This window comes from Neltuma alba, unplaced genomic scaffold, assembly GCF_004799145.2.
Source record: "Neltuma alba isolate B1F8T4 unplaced genomic scaffold, ASM479914v2 tig00011289_pilon, whole genome shotgun sequence".
Classification (NCBI taxonomy): Eukaryota; Viridiplantae; Streptophyta; class Magnoliopsida; order Fabales; family Fabaceae; genus Neltuma; species Neltuma alba.
Genome location: NW_021635998.1, coordinates 613507 through 630658, shown reverse-complemented (window position 1 = coordinate 630658; position 17152 = coordinate 613507). Strand labels below are relative to the sequence as shown.

General features: G+C 32.9%; 2 protein-coding genes across 2 annotated transcripts; both read left to right on the top strand.

Annotated features, from left to right (window-relative positions):
* The first annotated feature begins 7059 nt into the window (after positions 1 to 7059).
* On the top strand, positions 7060 to 8651 carry LOC114711328 (uncharacterized). Its single transcript, XM_028895712.1, has one exon. It carries the CDS (start codon positions 7186 to 7188, stop codon positions 8350 to 8352), a length of 1167 nt encoding a protein of 388 aa, XP_028751545.1. The 5' UTR covers positions 7060 to 7185; the 3' UTR covers positions 8353 to 8651.
* A 3934-nt stretch (positions 8652 to 12585) lies between these two features.
* Positions 12586 to 17152, top strand: LOC114711366 (uncharacterized). The gene is made up of 5 exons (XM_028895757.1): positions 12586 to 13023; positions 14274 to 14425; positions 14516 to 14608; positions 15688 to 15802; positions 15882 to 17152. Exons 1-5 carry the CDS (start codon positions 12586 to 12588, stop codon positions 16986 to 16988), a joined length of 1905 nt encoding a protein of 634 aa, XP_028751590.1. The 3' UTR covers positions 16989 to 17152.

The following is a 17152-nucleotide window of genomic DNA, read 5'->3' as shown; positions in this document are numbered from 1 at the left end:
AAGAAAAATATAATTGTTAAAATAATATAATACTTCATCGGTCTCTTATTATAAGATATAATTATCAATATCATACAGTTCAAAATATTAGTTAAATTTAGTTTTTTCTCAACATTACTTAAATATAATTAAAAATAATAAAAATGTAAGATATATACATATTTTTCAATCATATCCTTGTTTATGAAAAGAGTAGATAAGAAGTAATAAATGAAAGTTTATTCTAGATAGATAATGAATGATATATATTTAAGGAGAATAAAAATGAAAAGACTAATTTAAAATTTTATACAGAAAAAATTTATTTATTATATTTAAGAACACAAGAGATGGAGCACATGCTTAGGCGCGTGTATAAGCAGGCGTTAATACAAACTATAAAGCAAAACGTAACGCAATAAAATGTGGGATTTTTTTTCCCAAAAAAATGCAGTTTTCACAGAACATAATACCCATGAAAATTATGACCTTACATTAAAAAATATAGAAAAGAAAAATCCAAATCCAGTCATGATGATATGATGTTTGTATGTGTTTGCGCCACTTTTCGTAAGTATATTGGGCCATAATCACAGATCATACATAAGACTAGCGTACCCTTGTTACGAGAATTTGCTTCTAGAACCTGGTTAAGTGTCAGTTTTTCATTTTTGCTTAATCTTTCAAGTGAGCGGTTAGGAAAAGCAACAACTAAGTATACGCTACAGGGAATTACCGGTGGTTTCAATACTATGAATGGTGCTAAAGATCATCATTGCCAGACTTATTACATGTACATGCCATCCATACGTGTGTTTGTGTATAAATATGATTAGGGTTAATGATACTCCTTCGGTCTTTAATACAAGACCCATTTAACTAATTTGATTAAATTAAAGAAGTTAGGTAAGTTAGTTAATTATAAGAAATGTGACATGTTTTTCCTAAAACATCATAATCATCTTTCTTAATATCATATCTCCCTCTTCTACTTGATTATGGTTGAGGAAGTATCTATAGGGGTAATTTAGAGAGAATTGATAAATATGAGAAATGAGTATTATATTTAGAACTAAAACCAACTCAATAATTGAGTACTATATTAAGAACCGGAGGAGTATAAATTTGCCTCGGAAACTTTTGTTTAGGAGTAATGCTTCCGATTTTTTTTTTTTGGTTTTGGGTTCAATAACACTGCTTCAAAAGTCTCACAACGTAGTAATATTGCCCCAATCCGTTAAAAAACACGTAATTAAACAAGGTAATCACAGAACAAACAAACTACATACCTATACTAACAGTTTCAGCACAAACACACACACAGCTTATTTGAACACACTTATATGGCATGTACAAAAATTCCAAACAAAGCACAATTCCCCACATTTAGTGAGAAAAAAATATGCCAAGTGATATGAATTATCACGTGTTGATAGGGCTAGAAATAGTAGTAATTATTATGATCTTGTTCTTTATTAGTTTTAGTATCCTTATGCATTAGTTGTCTTTATTTCTACCTGGGCCATATTTATACACGTGGACCGCAACCGCTGGCTATTAAAAAGAACATGGAAAAAAACAAAAAGAGATGACTAGCAGAAGAGACTAATCCCTTATATAGTAAATTAAGGTTTGAATTTTTGTTCAAAAAAGTATTCACATTTAGTGTTCAGTAATGCTTCAAACAAAATTACTTTCAATAAAAAAAAAATACACATGCTTGGTAATCAACAATGTGAAAAAAGTATTACTGGAGAATTAATCAAAGAATTGGATTTAATTCTAAATATTACTACCTCCGATCCTCAATATAAGACCTCATTTGATTTTTATTTTGGTCCTAAATATAAAACTTTAATCCACTTTGCCTCTAATATATATGTATTTTTCTCAAAATAGTCCTTCTAATAATTGTAGTATTAGTTAACACGTTTGATTAACAAGGATATTTTAGAAATGATAGCACTTATTTATTACAAATAATTAACTTAATTTATTTTTTTAATCTCCTAAAATTACTCAACTAGTTTTTATAATTAGGACCAGAGGTGGTAATCTATTTTAAATTAGTTAAGTAACAATATAAAAAAAAAAGTAATATATTTGTTATTTTTTATTGCCGAAAGTAGCCATAAAATAGAATGCACACAGTTCCGAATGTGAGTGTAACTAACGAAATGTGTCCACATGACACTAAAACAGATGCGTTTAACCAGAAATGGACATGTTGGAGTGCTTCAATGGCCCCTTGGGGATTCTGATTTTAATTTTATTATCTTCATTCACATCCTTAAGCTTAGATTCCCTAAAGTGTAGCTTTCATACAGTGTCATGAAATTATTAGACGATGGCCGTTGGATGTAATGGACGAAGCAAATCATGCCACGTACTTGGCTTCCCGGGCTGGCCCCAAGATTAACTCGGGCAAAAATGAAAAAACATACTTCTTTCTTGTGCTTAATATAAAAATTAATTTAATTTTTAATATAAAATTTTAATTTATTTTGTTTTTTTAAAATATTCTTAGTAATAGTTACATATATTAAATATATAATTAAATAATAGTTTTAACTAATATGTATAATTAGTAAGAATATTATAAGAAAGAAATACCTTATTATTCTAAATAACTAACTTAACAATTTTTTAAAATTTATTTAAATTAATTAACTAATTTTTATATTAAGTGTTAAAAATAGTATTTTGTTGATTGGACTGACGGCTGCATATTGTTTGTTCATAAGATCCAACGACTGACATATATTTACTTCAGTACCCTTCTCATCATTGCGATTTAAGGGGCTTTTTTCGAATCATGGTGCTTGCTTCCCATTTAAACTGACTTGTTACGAAATACTAATAAAATATATTTATAAGTTATTTCAAACATTAATATAATACTTCTGTCAATATAAAAAAATACTAAAAAAATCACGTTAATTAAAAAAAATGACACTATCAACATAGTTTTAACAATCATTTGGGTTGATATCGACAAAAGTCACGCTTATCCGCAAATTAAAATTAGAATAAAGTTAATTAAATAGATTTAATTGAGCTTTTTATAAAAAAATCTGGTATGTCTATATAACAAAAAACACATTTTTAATATGTCATATTTGATATTAGTGAGTCAAATTTAAGCATAACTAGACCCAATTAAAGTAACTATCACAGCATAATTTTTTCAATGCTTGACTTCGTCTTAAAAGAATCCAGTTCTTTCCACTTACTCAATTTCACAAAATTCTTACAATTAAAAGAATTTTTTATGATATATAATTAAAGCATAAGTTATATTATTCATAAATACAAATAGTAAAGGATTCCATTCTTCATATCAAATCTCAATGTTGATGTAAAAATTATTCAAATATTAATGATTAATTACCATGGATTCCAATTCACTGTACTATGTTGATTTGATTTTTTCCGAAATTACATGTAGATATTTAAAGACTAATAAGTAATAACAGCGGCAAAATATGAAAAAGACAGCACCCTGCTAAATAGGGGGGGGGGGGAAAAATCACTGAGTCGAAAACGACTTTGAAATTTACCATTATTACTATCATTATCGAAACGACTCTGATTTCATTAATTTATGAAATATAAAATATAAGAATTTAAGCAGCGATAACCATTTTTTTAACCTAAGATTCTAGTATGCCCATGGCCCAGTCTAATCTGTCTTATTACAATGAAGTTATACTATGGAATTGCATTAAAATAAACAAGGCATAAATTTTAACGTACTCAAATTCTGGGTATAATTACCAACACGTATGCAAGTCATCGCATTAGAAGTTGTTTAGATGAAAATTAAATTATGGTTTTAAAAATACTTTCATGGTATGCCAAGTAAATATGTGGAAGAATCTGTTTTACAAAAATGTGCTTTTGAAAAGTATTTTTCTATCTTGTCAAGCACCCTCTTAATATTTTTTGACCAGACAACATATTAACATTAAAATATAACATAAACAGAAGAGAAAATAAAAAAAAAAAGACAGTAAAAATTGCAAATAGGTATTTTGTTAAAAATTTGTTATCATCTGCTATTTGATTGTTGTCAATACCTATATAAATCTTATAACAGGCCCTAATTTATAATTTTGCAAGTTTCACTTTTTTTTAACCTATTTTTCCCAAAAAGAAGTGCATTAAGATTAGTGGCTAAAAAAATTATACGATTTTTACGAAATACAAGAGGGCTATGAAGTTTTAAAAAAAAAAAAAAAACACAAAAGAATGCATTTTATTGATGGAATCACCAGCACACAAAGGCTACGAAGTTTTAGATTCATTTATCGCAAATATTTTTTAAAAATTGGTACTAAATATAAGACTCATTTATTATATTTATCAATTTTCTTTAAATTACTCCTATGGATACTCCCTCAACCATAATCTAGTAGAAGAGGGAGAGGGGATACTAAGAAAGATGATTATGGTATTTTAGAAAAAACGTGTCACATTTTTTGTAATTAACTAACTTATCTAACTTCTTTAATCTAAGAAAATTAGTTAAATAAATCTTATATTAATGACCGGAGGAGTATTTTTTTAAAAATTGGGATTCTTGTTGTAGCTATACGCTATCTTCCTTTGAATCTACATATAAGATATCGTTAACTAATTTATAAAAATTAAAAAACTAATTAAATTAATTATTTGAATTTATTATGTAAAATTGTGTGGAACTTTTTTAGAGATATTAATGAGGGTAAAATAAGAAAAATGAAATGAGAAAAAAAGATGGATTAAGATAAAATGTTATCTATTAATTAGATTTTATATTTAGAACGGGAAAAATAAGATTGAACGGTAAATAAGAAAAAAGTAACGTGGAATATCATAATTACCACGTCGGAGAAAAGTGAAATGGCAGAGGCTGTAGAAAATAAAAATTCGAGAGCCAGCGTCGCCGAGAATTGGGTTGGCCCACGCTCCAATGTAGCGCGTATGAACAACGGTCTCATAAAGCTGGGCACGGAAATGACCAAATTAACCAGCGGATTTGCTAAGGAAACAAACTGTACGGATAAACTATATAATAAATATAAATAATATAAAAAAATGTCACATAGGATACAGGATTATTTTAATATATTAATCATTGTAACCCTTAAAAATAATATGTTATCATCAATTGGCTCAAAAGTGGAGGACCCAAGATTTGTGTGGATTTTAAACTTAGTCAACTAGTTATAAAGTATTAATTTTACTCAATATTAATGTTACATTAGTTATTTTAATGCATAAACCTTATATTTCGAGCATCCATCTATTTTTGGGCTTGGAATTGATCTGAATTTTTCGAAACCTAAAATAGTTCCAAATAGTCAGTGATTTGCTTAAAATAAATAAACTCATAATTTTTTAAATAAAGATGTATCAAATTAAACCCATCTCTTGACCTATACTAATATTTTAGTTTTACGTTAAAGGGCATTGAGAATTATCAGTTACCTAAAATATTTATTAAAACAATGGTTACTATTAATTTCAAATTGATTTCATGTTAAGTTCTTCTTTTTTTGGGGCCGGTACTTGAAAAGGTGGCTGTGACTGTGGTTGACTGGTACTTTTATTTAAGGTAGTAAGTCGTAATTTTTGTGAAGTGGTTCCAACAACAAAAATGCTTTTTTTTTTAACTGTTTGTTAAATTTGATTACTATTCCCGATTCTAAATTTAAGAGTTAGTTAATTAATTTAAATAAATTAAAAAAATAAGTGAAGTTATTTATTTATCATAAATGTGTGTTGTTTTTCTTAAAATATATTTGTTAATTAAGTATATTTATTAGAACTACTATTATTATAATTATTATCTTAAGAAAAAAACACATAAATATCATAGACAAAATAGATTGGGGTTTTACATTTAGAATCAAAACAAAAATCAAATAAGATCTTATATTGAGGATCGGAAGTAGTATTATATATTTTAATTAGAAGTAGTATTTTTCAAACGTTATTTATATTTACAGTGAAGTCTTTTTTAAAAAAATATTATGCAAAATGTTGAGTTGATTTTTCTCTACCTAATTAACAATTTTATACCGACTTCGGTATGGCTGCTAGCTTTATTTGTACTTTTTTTTCAATTAATGTTGTTGCGAGTAACGCCGTGCCACCGAAAATTTTAATTTTTGAGTGTTTAAAATGCTTATTTGTACTTTTTCCAATTAAACATATTACTGGTTCTGATCCTTAATATAACTATATGTTTGTCTTTCAATTTGATCTTATATTTAAGACCATAATTTATTTTATTTCTCATATTCATCTAATTTTTTGAAGATAATTGTTATAGTAATTACACATGTTACATATTTTATCAAATGACACTTGTTAGTAAGGATATTTTAGGAAGATAATATTTATTTATTACAAATAACTAACTTAATTTACTTAAATTAGTCAACCAGCTCTTATATTAAAAATTAAAGATAGTACTTATTTGCATGAATCAAAGAATATGATCGCTTTTGTGCTACATCCAATACACATCGAAGTCAAATATATATATATAAATATATATATTCTGTGTATCATATTCACATAATTTATAAACATTTCTTAGATAAAAAACTTAACGGATTAATATCACTACATTAAACTTTTAATTCCAAGTCGTATAGCTTGTTTGGTTACATGATATATTTTTATTGTTTAAAGTATGGATACAATCTTTTCATATAACAAATTACCTTTCATTTTATTTTATTTAACGTCCTCCCTTTTAAACCCATATTTTCTGCAATACTGTATAACGATGACGAACAAAAAAAAAAAATCCACATCATTTTCAAGTTTAACCTCATCTATCTTTTTTTGTTTTTTTAAAACAAAGTCGTTATGGAAGTTATGGTTATGGAGAAATGGATTGGATAAGAGAGCAGAAGAGAGAGCCCATTCTCAGCTGATAGGCCTCCTCATATAGTGCAGTACCCTCCTCATAGGCCCATTCCACTCATTCATTGATGATTTACCTAAGCTTCCTTATCAATTTCCCAAAAGAAAAGAAAAAAATCCTCTCACTGCCAATTCAGCAAACTGTTTAATCACGCGAGGCTTCCACTGCCAACGGGCAACATTTGGCGCTTGAGAGGCTCAAATCTTGCTTCGTCTCTTTCACCGATTCAGGCTCATCAGTTGTCGCTGTAAGATCCCTCATCGTACCGCTCAAATCTGAAGCTCATGTATAATTTCCAACGCTTCAAATCCACTCTGTGCCTGAGCGGTACTGTTAGAAAATCACCAACCTCACGATGTTTTCGTCTTTCGCAACACTACCCATTGCCGGCCTTCTCTCTCGGATTCGGCACAATTGCTTCTCCAGGTGACCACTCGTTTACTGTATCATACCTCGTTAACAATTTAGGGTTTTCCCAAGAAGCTGCTTTAAATGCTTCCAAGAGAGTTCGATTTGACACCTCACAAAAGCCAGATGCAGTTGTCAGCTTCTTTGAAAGCCAAGGTTTCTCCAAGTCTATGATGAAAGATGTCCTTAGAAAGAATCGGTGGCTTCTTAATTGCGATCCCCAAAACAGGATTCTGCCCAAGTTTGAGTTTTTCCTCTCAAAAGGTGCTTCTGCCTCCGACATTGTCCTCATGGTGCAAAGGAATGCGAGATTCCTGGAGAGAAGCTTGACTAATCACATAATCCCATCATATGAATTGCTAAAAGAGTTCCTTCAAGATGACAAAACCACCATTGACTGTATAAAACGCTACTCGGCTGTGCTCCATGGTTCTCGAGTGATGCATAGTATCAATATGTTGCTTAAGAAGGGGGTGTCAGGGGCGAACATTGCTATCATACTACGTGAAACGCCTCGTGTGCTAAACTTTACAAATGAACTTGAAAGAGCGGTGGAAGAACTTAAGAGTTTGGGATTTAATCCTTCCGCCACAACATTCGGCGCAGGATTGACGGCCAAAGTGGGTTTAAGCAAATCCAAATGGGAAGCCAAGGTTGAAGTCTATAAGAGGTGGGGATGGTCAGAAGAAGCGGTGTTGAAAGCATTTAGGACGGATCCGCGCTGTATGTTAGCAGGCAAGGATAAGATTAATGCGGTGATGAGTTTTTGGGTTAACCAGTTGGGCTGGAATTCTTTGCTCCTTCTCAAAAGACCAACATTCATTGGGTTTAGCTTGAAGAAAAGGATTATTCCTAGGGCTTCTGTTCTACAGTTTCTTTACTCAAAAGGTTTGGTGAAGAAGAATGCAAGCGTAGTCAGGCCATTTGTTCTTCCTGAAAAGCAGTTCCTGGAAAGATATGTGAAATGTTTTAAGGAGCACGATCATAAGTTAATAAAGCTATATGAAGAAAATATGAAGGATGCTGACATGTCATGCTCATGAAAGTTTTAATCTCAATTCTTCCTGCTAGTCTGCCTCATTCTGTGCCTCCTCATTAAAGTACTTGTTTTCCCATGTTTAAATTTGGAAATTTAGTGAACTGCCTCATTTCCTAACTTGGACGTCTTTTGTTGGTTTTATCGTCAGTACTAGCTAGCCCCGGTTCTGATGTATATCAATATTTAGAATATCTCATGCTTTACCAATGGTTGAAGGAGGCATAGAAAGGTGTTTTGGTTGCAAAGTACTGTTGTTTTAATTTATTTATATTTTTAACTCGTGTTATTTGAATTCTTGAGTCATCTTGCGCCCATGAATTCTGTGTTCTCCAGGAGTTGCTTGAGCCGCCTGCAACTTTAACTATATAGTATTTTCTATCAGACTTTTAATATTGTTCTGCTAGATAGGGTTATTTGGCGACATTACGGTGCCTAGATTGTCATAGTAAATTACAGGGCGTTGCATTCAATGTTGGACACTACTTCATGCATCAGTGTTTATAACCAGATGACTATCTCAGGCGTGGATTGTCACACATTGTAAAGCTTCCAGTATAAGATCTATAAAGTTGAGGATCAACCGTCACATTATGGTGCTACCTTGACAGCTTTGAACCACTACTCATTGGGGTAACAAGTCCTTTTAAGTTCTCCGTCTTTTTACCTTGGCATGTAAATCAGAAAAATACTCGAGTCTGAGATAGAAGCATTCTACCATATTCCCAGCTCTTGTTCTATGCTTAGAAAATAATGCAGCTTGCCCAAATCCTTCACCGCAAAATTTGTGTACAATTGTTTATTCAATATGTCAAGTCAACACAGTTCTCTGATGATGGCTTGTTTGACAACAAAAGAGAGTGTCTTGAAGTCAAATTCTTATGGTTGATGAAAGCCTTTGGCTATTGTTGTGTTCTGTACTTGTTGAAAGTCCATTTCTGAGTTCTCTTTAACACCATGGATCAGCCATTTAGAACTCATGGCTTGTGTTTTCTGAGTTAGTGGTTCAAGGTGCAAGTCTAATTCTTGGTGAGACTCCTTTGTTGTCTTTGTAAAAACCTATTTGATTTGGTTTATTCGGTTGCGTGAAGTGACGTGACTGTTACAGGGAGGGATTAGCACGAGGAAGAAACTGATGGACCTTCATGAGGGTGGCCTGAGCACCTCTTATTACTGTCATGTATATGGGGGGAGTCGCGGCTGAATACATTTTTTGATTAAGTAAAAACAATTAATTATCAATGAATATATTGTACAACAAAAAATTGAATGAGAAGTGCTATTATTTTTCATTGATATGCCTGTTGATTTATTTTTATTTCAAACAACTAATTATTGGTTTGTATTGTTTTTTAATTGGTTCAGTTCTGATTTAGTTATGATCCAATGACTCATTGCAATTTTATGCTGTTTAATCCATTAGTCTTTATATTTTTTTAACTTGTCAAAATCAATCTTTGAAAGATTAGATGGTTTTTTGAAGATATGAGGATAAAATAATTTTAAAAAAAAATCAAAAGTTGATGGATTGAATTGGATGAATTAAAGTTAAAACTGAATGAAATTATATAGATTAAAAAATTAGTGAAATTTGTAAAATGTAAAGAAAATAACTAGCTTACTTAGAAAAAATATTAAAAAATATTGGATTAATATTTATCCTTATTTTGGTTTTTGGTTTTGGTCATTTGAAGAGTAAAATAATTTAAATTTTTATTAAATTATAGAGATCAATTTTTTAGAAGAAAAGAAATTTGAGTGATCAAAATTTATAGTTTGAAACTTAAAAAATTAAAATAAAAATGAGGGTAAATTTGAAAAATAAAAAAATTATGTTAACCCAATAATATTTTAAGTATTTTAAATTTAATAAATCAATAATCGAATAAAATGCAAACTCTGGTTCAATTAGAGCCTGTCGGTCCGAAATAGGCTTCGTTTGGATTGCCGTCATAAACTCTAAAAGGCCTTAGGAAATTGTGAAACCAAGGTTTGCAACTGAACTAAAGAGAAATGGTTGTTTGGCTGGGACAACTGACGCAACCAGCTTCTGAGGTAAACGGTAAACGCTGAGCAGAGCTACTCTTGGAGCATTTGAAACTGAGATCTACCGTTATGGAGCATTAATTGGATCATAAAAATATGAACTACCCGTATTAATCCTCCCTACATTTCCCCTCCCCCGAATCCACCTTCACTTTCATTTCAGGTCACCCCTTCCATAGAGCTCACTGCAGTCCCCAAGCTTTCATCTTCACCGTCACCAGCTACTCTCCCTCTGTCCCTCTCACCGGCGCTTCTTTGGTTGTGATTGTCTTTGGTGCTTCTCCCTCCTTCACTCTCTCCATTTTCTCCCACACGACCGAGCATTCTCCCCAGCTCTTCTCTCTCACGCTCTCCCATTTTCTTCTTCCATTTTAAGTGGTCCTTCGGTTGTTCAACTGAGCGCGCAATTTCGTTCGTCGTTGGATGTGCCAGAGATCATTCGGAGTTGATTTGCTGCAAATTGGTGTGGTCTTCTCCCAGATCTTCAATTCATCCTCAGTGAGTTGGTTTCACCAGATCTGTTGAGCTTTACCGTGCTTCATCGATGTGTAGTTGTGCTTCCTGTAGATCCAGCCATCTTTGCTCCATTTGATTTCTGCTTCACTCGATTTACCGTGGTTGCCTCAACTCGAACGCAAGTCTTCAACTCTGTTCTGCTCCACTCGATTTACCGTGTCCATTGAAGTCAACACTTCTCCCTCCGTCACTCTCTTCTACTTGGGGTTGTTTGAAGGTCTTCAACTCGCAGGTAAGGTCACCGTGTGTGATGCATATATATACATACAAATATTTGAGATGGACTGAGATTTGGTATAGAAACTCTTGCCATATTTGAGTTCTGATTGTTATTCTATTTTTCTTTTAGATACATTGTGAAAGAAGAGGGCAAGTTTTGTGCCTCTCGATTGCTACTGCTTCTGTCCGTTTAGCTTGACTCTCCTTCGAACTCGTCTGCTCCTCTGATAGTGGTTTGTGGTTTTAATTCTCTTGTAGTATCTGATGAATTTGTTGATTTTTGTGTCCTGTTGTTTGTGATGAATTTTCCATTTTTGATCTTACATGTTGTTTGTGATGAATTTGCCATTTTTGATTTTACATGTTGTTTGTGATGAATTTGCGTCACTCTCCTTTAATTCGGTGCTACTGCTTCTCTGGGTTTGCCTATGTTGTTTGACTTCTGCTTCACTCAAAATGCTGCTAGGAGCCATTCTAGGAATATAATCAATCTTGAATGTCAGACTTGTGCCTGGGGGTTTAACTTCGAATTTGTTTTCCTTTTTAAGAATATAAAATATTTTTTTTCCTAATTTGTTTTTCTTTTTAATTTGTTTTAGCATGTTGTAAACTCTGTTACTTTCAATATATCATTCTTAGGAATACGTGGGACTTATTATTTAGGGATTTCATTTAGAATGTTGTGCTCTCTGTGAAGAGGGATGTGGTTGGGCTGCCCTATGACGTATAAAGTGGATAAGATATATAAACATTATTAGTTTAAAAATGTATTGATTGATTGCTTCTAAATAAAAAGTTTAAGTAGACACTATTAATTGTGGGTTTATTCTTGTGTTTCACTGCTTGATTCTAAACTTATTGTGGATTTGATACATTTTTAATTTCATCAAGAAAAATGAGTAACGATAAAGGCAAAGCACATTGGGATGTAAGCACTACTGGTGTTTTTCTCAAAATATGCATGGACACAATTTATAGCAAACATCGTCAAGGATCCTCGTTTACAAAACAAGGCTGGGACAACATTCACAAAACATTCAATGAAAAGATAGGGAGAGGATATGAGAAAAGACAGCTGAAAAATAGATTGGATAACTTGAGAAAAGAGTGGAAGGCATCTGAGCAGCTAATTAGTAAGGAGACCAGTATAGGATGGGACCCTGAAAGAAACACAATGGTGGCATCTGATGAGTGGTAGGAGAGAAAGAAGCGGGTATGAATTAGCTTCTGTTAATTTTTAAGTAGTTAATGACTTTTGAAAATAATTTAACTTTTGTTTACTTTTGGCTTTGCAGGAAAATCCAGCATGCGAAAGTTTAGGCAGCATGGGTTAAAATTCCGGATTGAATTAGAAACTCTATTCAAGGGCACTATGGCATCGGGACAGGATATGTGGTCACCTTCTTCAACCCAGCCTGAGCCATAGAGGGCTGATCAGCTAAATGATTACCGACCCATAATGGATTGGGAAGAAGGTTTAGGGGATAGTGAAGATGGGCTTTTAGGTGTTGACACTGGACGCCGTGCAGGAGTTTCGGACGATTTGGACGGGATCAATTTAACTGCAAACACATCAAACACTGCACCCAGTATACCTAGGGGTTCAGGGAGCCAAGGAAAGAGGAAGAGAGGTGGAGGATTGGATAAGTATAAGAAGCAAAAAATGCCAGCAACAAAAATAATAGCAGATGCAGTAAGCTCGATTGAGAAGGCTTCCATTAGTACAACAGTGGCAGTAAACAAAATCTCCAATAGTGATAACACTACTAAGCTGACCACTGATTTGCTGAATATGGAGGAAATTGTCAGTGACACTCATCTTTGTGTCATATGTTGTAATATGCTAGCAAACAAGACCTTCAGGGACATATATGCTGGTCTGAGAGAAAATCGAGAGGTATTAGTGGTTTGGTTGAAGCACAATGCTAAAAATCCACTGCCATATACTGCACCTAAGAATCCTTGAGTCGTGCCAGGGGACTTGTTATGACTTCTTTTCTTCTACCTTAATGTTGTATTATGTGTTATGTGTTATGACGATGTATTTAATGACTAGGTTTAATGTTGTGTGTTTTGTGACTATGTTTAATGACTAAGTTTAATGTTGTATGTTTCATGACTATGTTTAATTATTATGTTAAAGTTTAATGATAATTTGTGTATTATCTTATCTTTTCTTTTTTGTAAAAATTTTACTTACATTTAGTATTTATCTATTCAAAGGTAACACACATTTATTATGTCTGATTCAACGGAGGGTTGGGACGAGGGTTGGGAGGATGGTAGGGGAGATGAATGGTCTCAATTAGTTCCCGCTTTACATGAACACACAACACAATTATCAGAGCTAAGTGTGTTAATGGGTCAGTATATGACATTTTTTCTGTGCAAACAGCCATGTATAACTAGTGAACAAACTGGTTATTTATGGGTTCAAGAACTTTTAGACAGGCATGAAGGACGGTCTAAGGATATGTTTCGAATGGAAATAAAGACATTCCATCCGTTATGTTCTAAATTGGTTGAACATGGGTTACAAAATACTAAGTACATAGGTGTCCATGAATCTGTTGTCATGTTCTTGAATACAATTGCGCATGGCCAGTGTAATAGGATGATTCAGGAAAGGTTTCAGCGTTTAGGAGAAACTGTCAGTCTGCATTTTCATAGAGTGTTGGCTGCTTGCCTCAATTTATCTTGAGAAGATATCAGGCCAACTGATCCTACATTTTCTTATTGTCACCCAAAAATAGCAAATGATCCACGATACTTCTCATTTTTTAGGGATGCAGTTGGAGCAATTGATGGTACTCACATAAACTGTAAGGTTAGTTAAGCTAGGCAAGACAACTATATCAATAGGAAGGGATTTCCTAGTCAAAATGTCATGGCCGTATGTGATTAGAATATGTGCTTCACATTCGTATTGACGGGCTAGAAAGGTAGTGCACATGATGCTCGTGTCTTTCATTCTGCTATCTCAATTCCATCCATGAATTTCTCTCATTCATCTAAAGGTATATTTCTTTAATTTCCAAATTAATTATTTTTAAATTGAGCTTCACTTATATTATTTTCACCTCAATATAATTGAGTCATGATTTTTTAAGAAAATATTATTTGGTTGATGCTGGTTATCCATCACAGGTGGGATACTTTGGCCCGTACAGACGTGAGCGCTATCATCTTCCAGACTTTAATCGTCACCCAGGATTTACAAATCAGAATGAGGCCTTCAATTATTATCATTCAAGTTTGAGATCCACTATTGAAAGAACTGTTGGGATGTGGAAGAATAGGTTTGCAATCTTAAGAAATATGCCCAGATTCAAGTTTCAAACACAGGTCTGCATAGTTTGTGCAACAATGATTGTCCATAATTTTATCAGGCAAAATTCTCCAACTGATGACCGCTTTATAGAAGCTGAACATGGAAGTGTAATAGACGAAGACAATAATCATGCAGCTGGTGAGGCATCCTCGTCAAGTTTAACATCTGTCGCACAAATGAATCGTGTTCGTAACTCAATTAGAGACCAAATTGTGCAAAGCTTACTATCTAATTAGTTATGTGATTTCATTTACTTTAATTAGAGACCAAATGAATGTTAATTTATATTCATGTTTGTCCATTATGTATATTTAATTAATTATCTATAACGTGTTTTTAATTTTTTTCTCCGTAACGAATATTTTTATTTCATAATTTCACAAATAAAATATTTATATTTTATTATAATAATTTTATATATTTTTTAAACTAGTATCACGTTAAAAATATAAAATTTAAAAAACCACTATTCAATAAAATCCATGTCTTTTTCAGTTATTTTATAGTTAAACTAACTTTTCTATTAATCATCTAAAAATTAATAATTTTTAATTTTTAAAAACACCTATCTAAACATACTCTAACTAATTTTTACTCTAATTTCAGTTATAGAAGCGAGTTAGACTAGGGTGTGTTTGGATGAAACCAAACCGTGGTTTAGAAAAGTGATTTTGGAGAATAGATTCTGGGGAAAATAGATTCTGTGAAGAATAGATTTTGTAAAAAAGTGATTCTGAGAAGTGAGAGTGTTTGGATAGTTGTTATCAGAAGCACTTTTTATATATACAAATTACTAAAAAAAAAGATATAAGTTAATATGATAATTACAAAAAAAATAGATTTTATAATATATTTTAATTTGAAGGAATAAAATTGTTAATAATATGTTTTTTACCAACATAATTAATAATACATAAGATAATATAATTAATAAATAATTAATGTGTATATATATTTATAAAATATAAGATTAAATATATTTATAAAAAAAATAACAAGATACATATCATATAGGCCTTCACACTTTCCCTTTTTTCTCCAAAAGCAAAAATTTTTTTGCTTTTTCTAAAACCATGGTTTTGGTTTTTGGAAGGGGTGTTTGGGTGATTTATTCCCCAAACCATGATTTGGGTCCCCAAACCATGATTTGGGTCCCCAAACCATGATTTGGGGTGTCACCCAAACACACCCTAAATCAGTTTTGTCTGTAGCCAATCCAAACAAATGTAGCCATAGACGTCAGCCCGTTCCGCCTTCGTTCCCGATAGCTTACTCTGACCTAGCTCTTGCAAGGATTGCGATAACTTTCAGGCTCTTTAGCAGCTCAAGCTCTTCAAAAATCACGGTAAGATCCCTCCTTCTGCCGTTCAAATCTGAAGCTCATGTCTGATTTCCAACGCCTGAAAGCCCTTTTGTGCGTGAAGGGTATTCTCAGAAAATCACCATCCCCACAATGCTTTCGTCTTTTGCAACGCTACCCATCATCAGCATTCTCTCTCAAATTCAGCACAGGGTCTTTTCCAGATAATCACTCGTTTACTGTATCATACCTCATTAACAGTTTAGGGTTCTCCCAAGAGGCTGCCTTAAATGCTTCCGAGAGAGTTCGATTCGAGACCTCAGTAAAGCCAGATTCAGTTGTCAGCTTCTTCAGAAGCCACGGCTTCTCTGAATCTCTCATACACGATCTCGTTAGAAGGGATTTGTCACTTCTTCTATGCAATCCCTTCATTAAGATTCTTCCCAAGTTTGAATTTCTCCTCTCAAAAGGTGCTTCTACCTCCGACATCGTCCTTATGGTGCATAAGAGTCCGAGATTCCTAAAACGAAGCTTGTCCAATCACATAATCCCGTCATATGAACTACTATTAGGGTTTTTGCATACTGATGAAGCCACCATCGATTGTATAAAATGCTACCCAGATATTCTTTATGGCCCTCGGTTGATACAAAATATCGAGTTGCTGCTTAAGAATGGAGTGTCAAGAACCAACATTACTCTCATACTCAAAAGGAGGCCTCGTTCACTATCCCGCACAGATGATCTTGCAAAGATGGTGGAGGAAATTGAGTGTTTGGGGTTTGATCCTTCGAATTCAACATTTTATGTTGCGTTGTTAGCCAAAATATCTTTGGGCAAGTCCCACTGGGAAGCCAAAGTCGGCGTCTTCAAGAGATGGGGATGGTCAGAAGAAGCATGGTCAGAATCATTTCGGAGGCAACCGCACATTATGTTAACCTCCAAGGATAAAATTGATGCAATTTTGAGTTTTTTGAGTAACCATTTGGGTTGGGATCCTTTGATCCTTGCCAAAAAACCAAATTTATTGATATATAGCTTGAAGAGAAGGATCATCCCAAGGGCTGCAGTTTTAGATTATCTTCAGTCAGAAGGGTTGATAGAAAATAAAGCTGGCTTAACTGTGCCGTTTGAGATCCCTGAAAAGCAGTTCCTGGAAAGATTTGTGAAACGCTATGAGGAGCATAATTATCATCTGTTGAAGCTTTATGAAGAAAAAAAGGAATTATGATCAATGATGGAATGTTATGTGCATAAAATTTCAAAATTTTAATATTTTGTGATTCAGGCCCATTTCTTTTTCTCCTTCCCACTGAAGTATTCACCATGTTTAAATTGGGATTCAATTAATTTTACTGACTTGTTTCATGTTCTAAAGTAAACCTCTATTGGGGG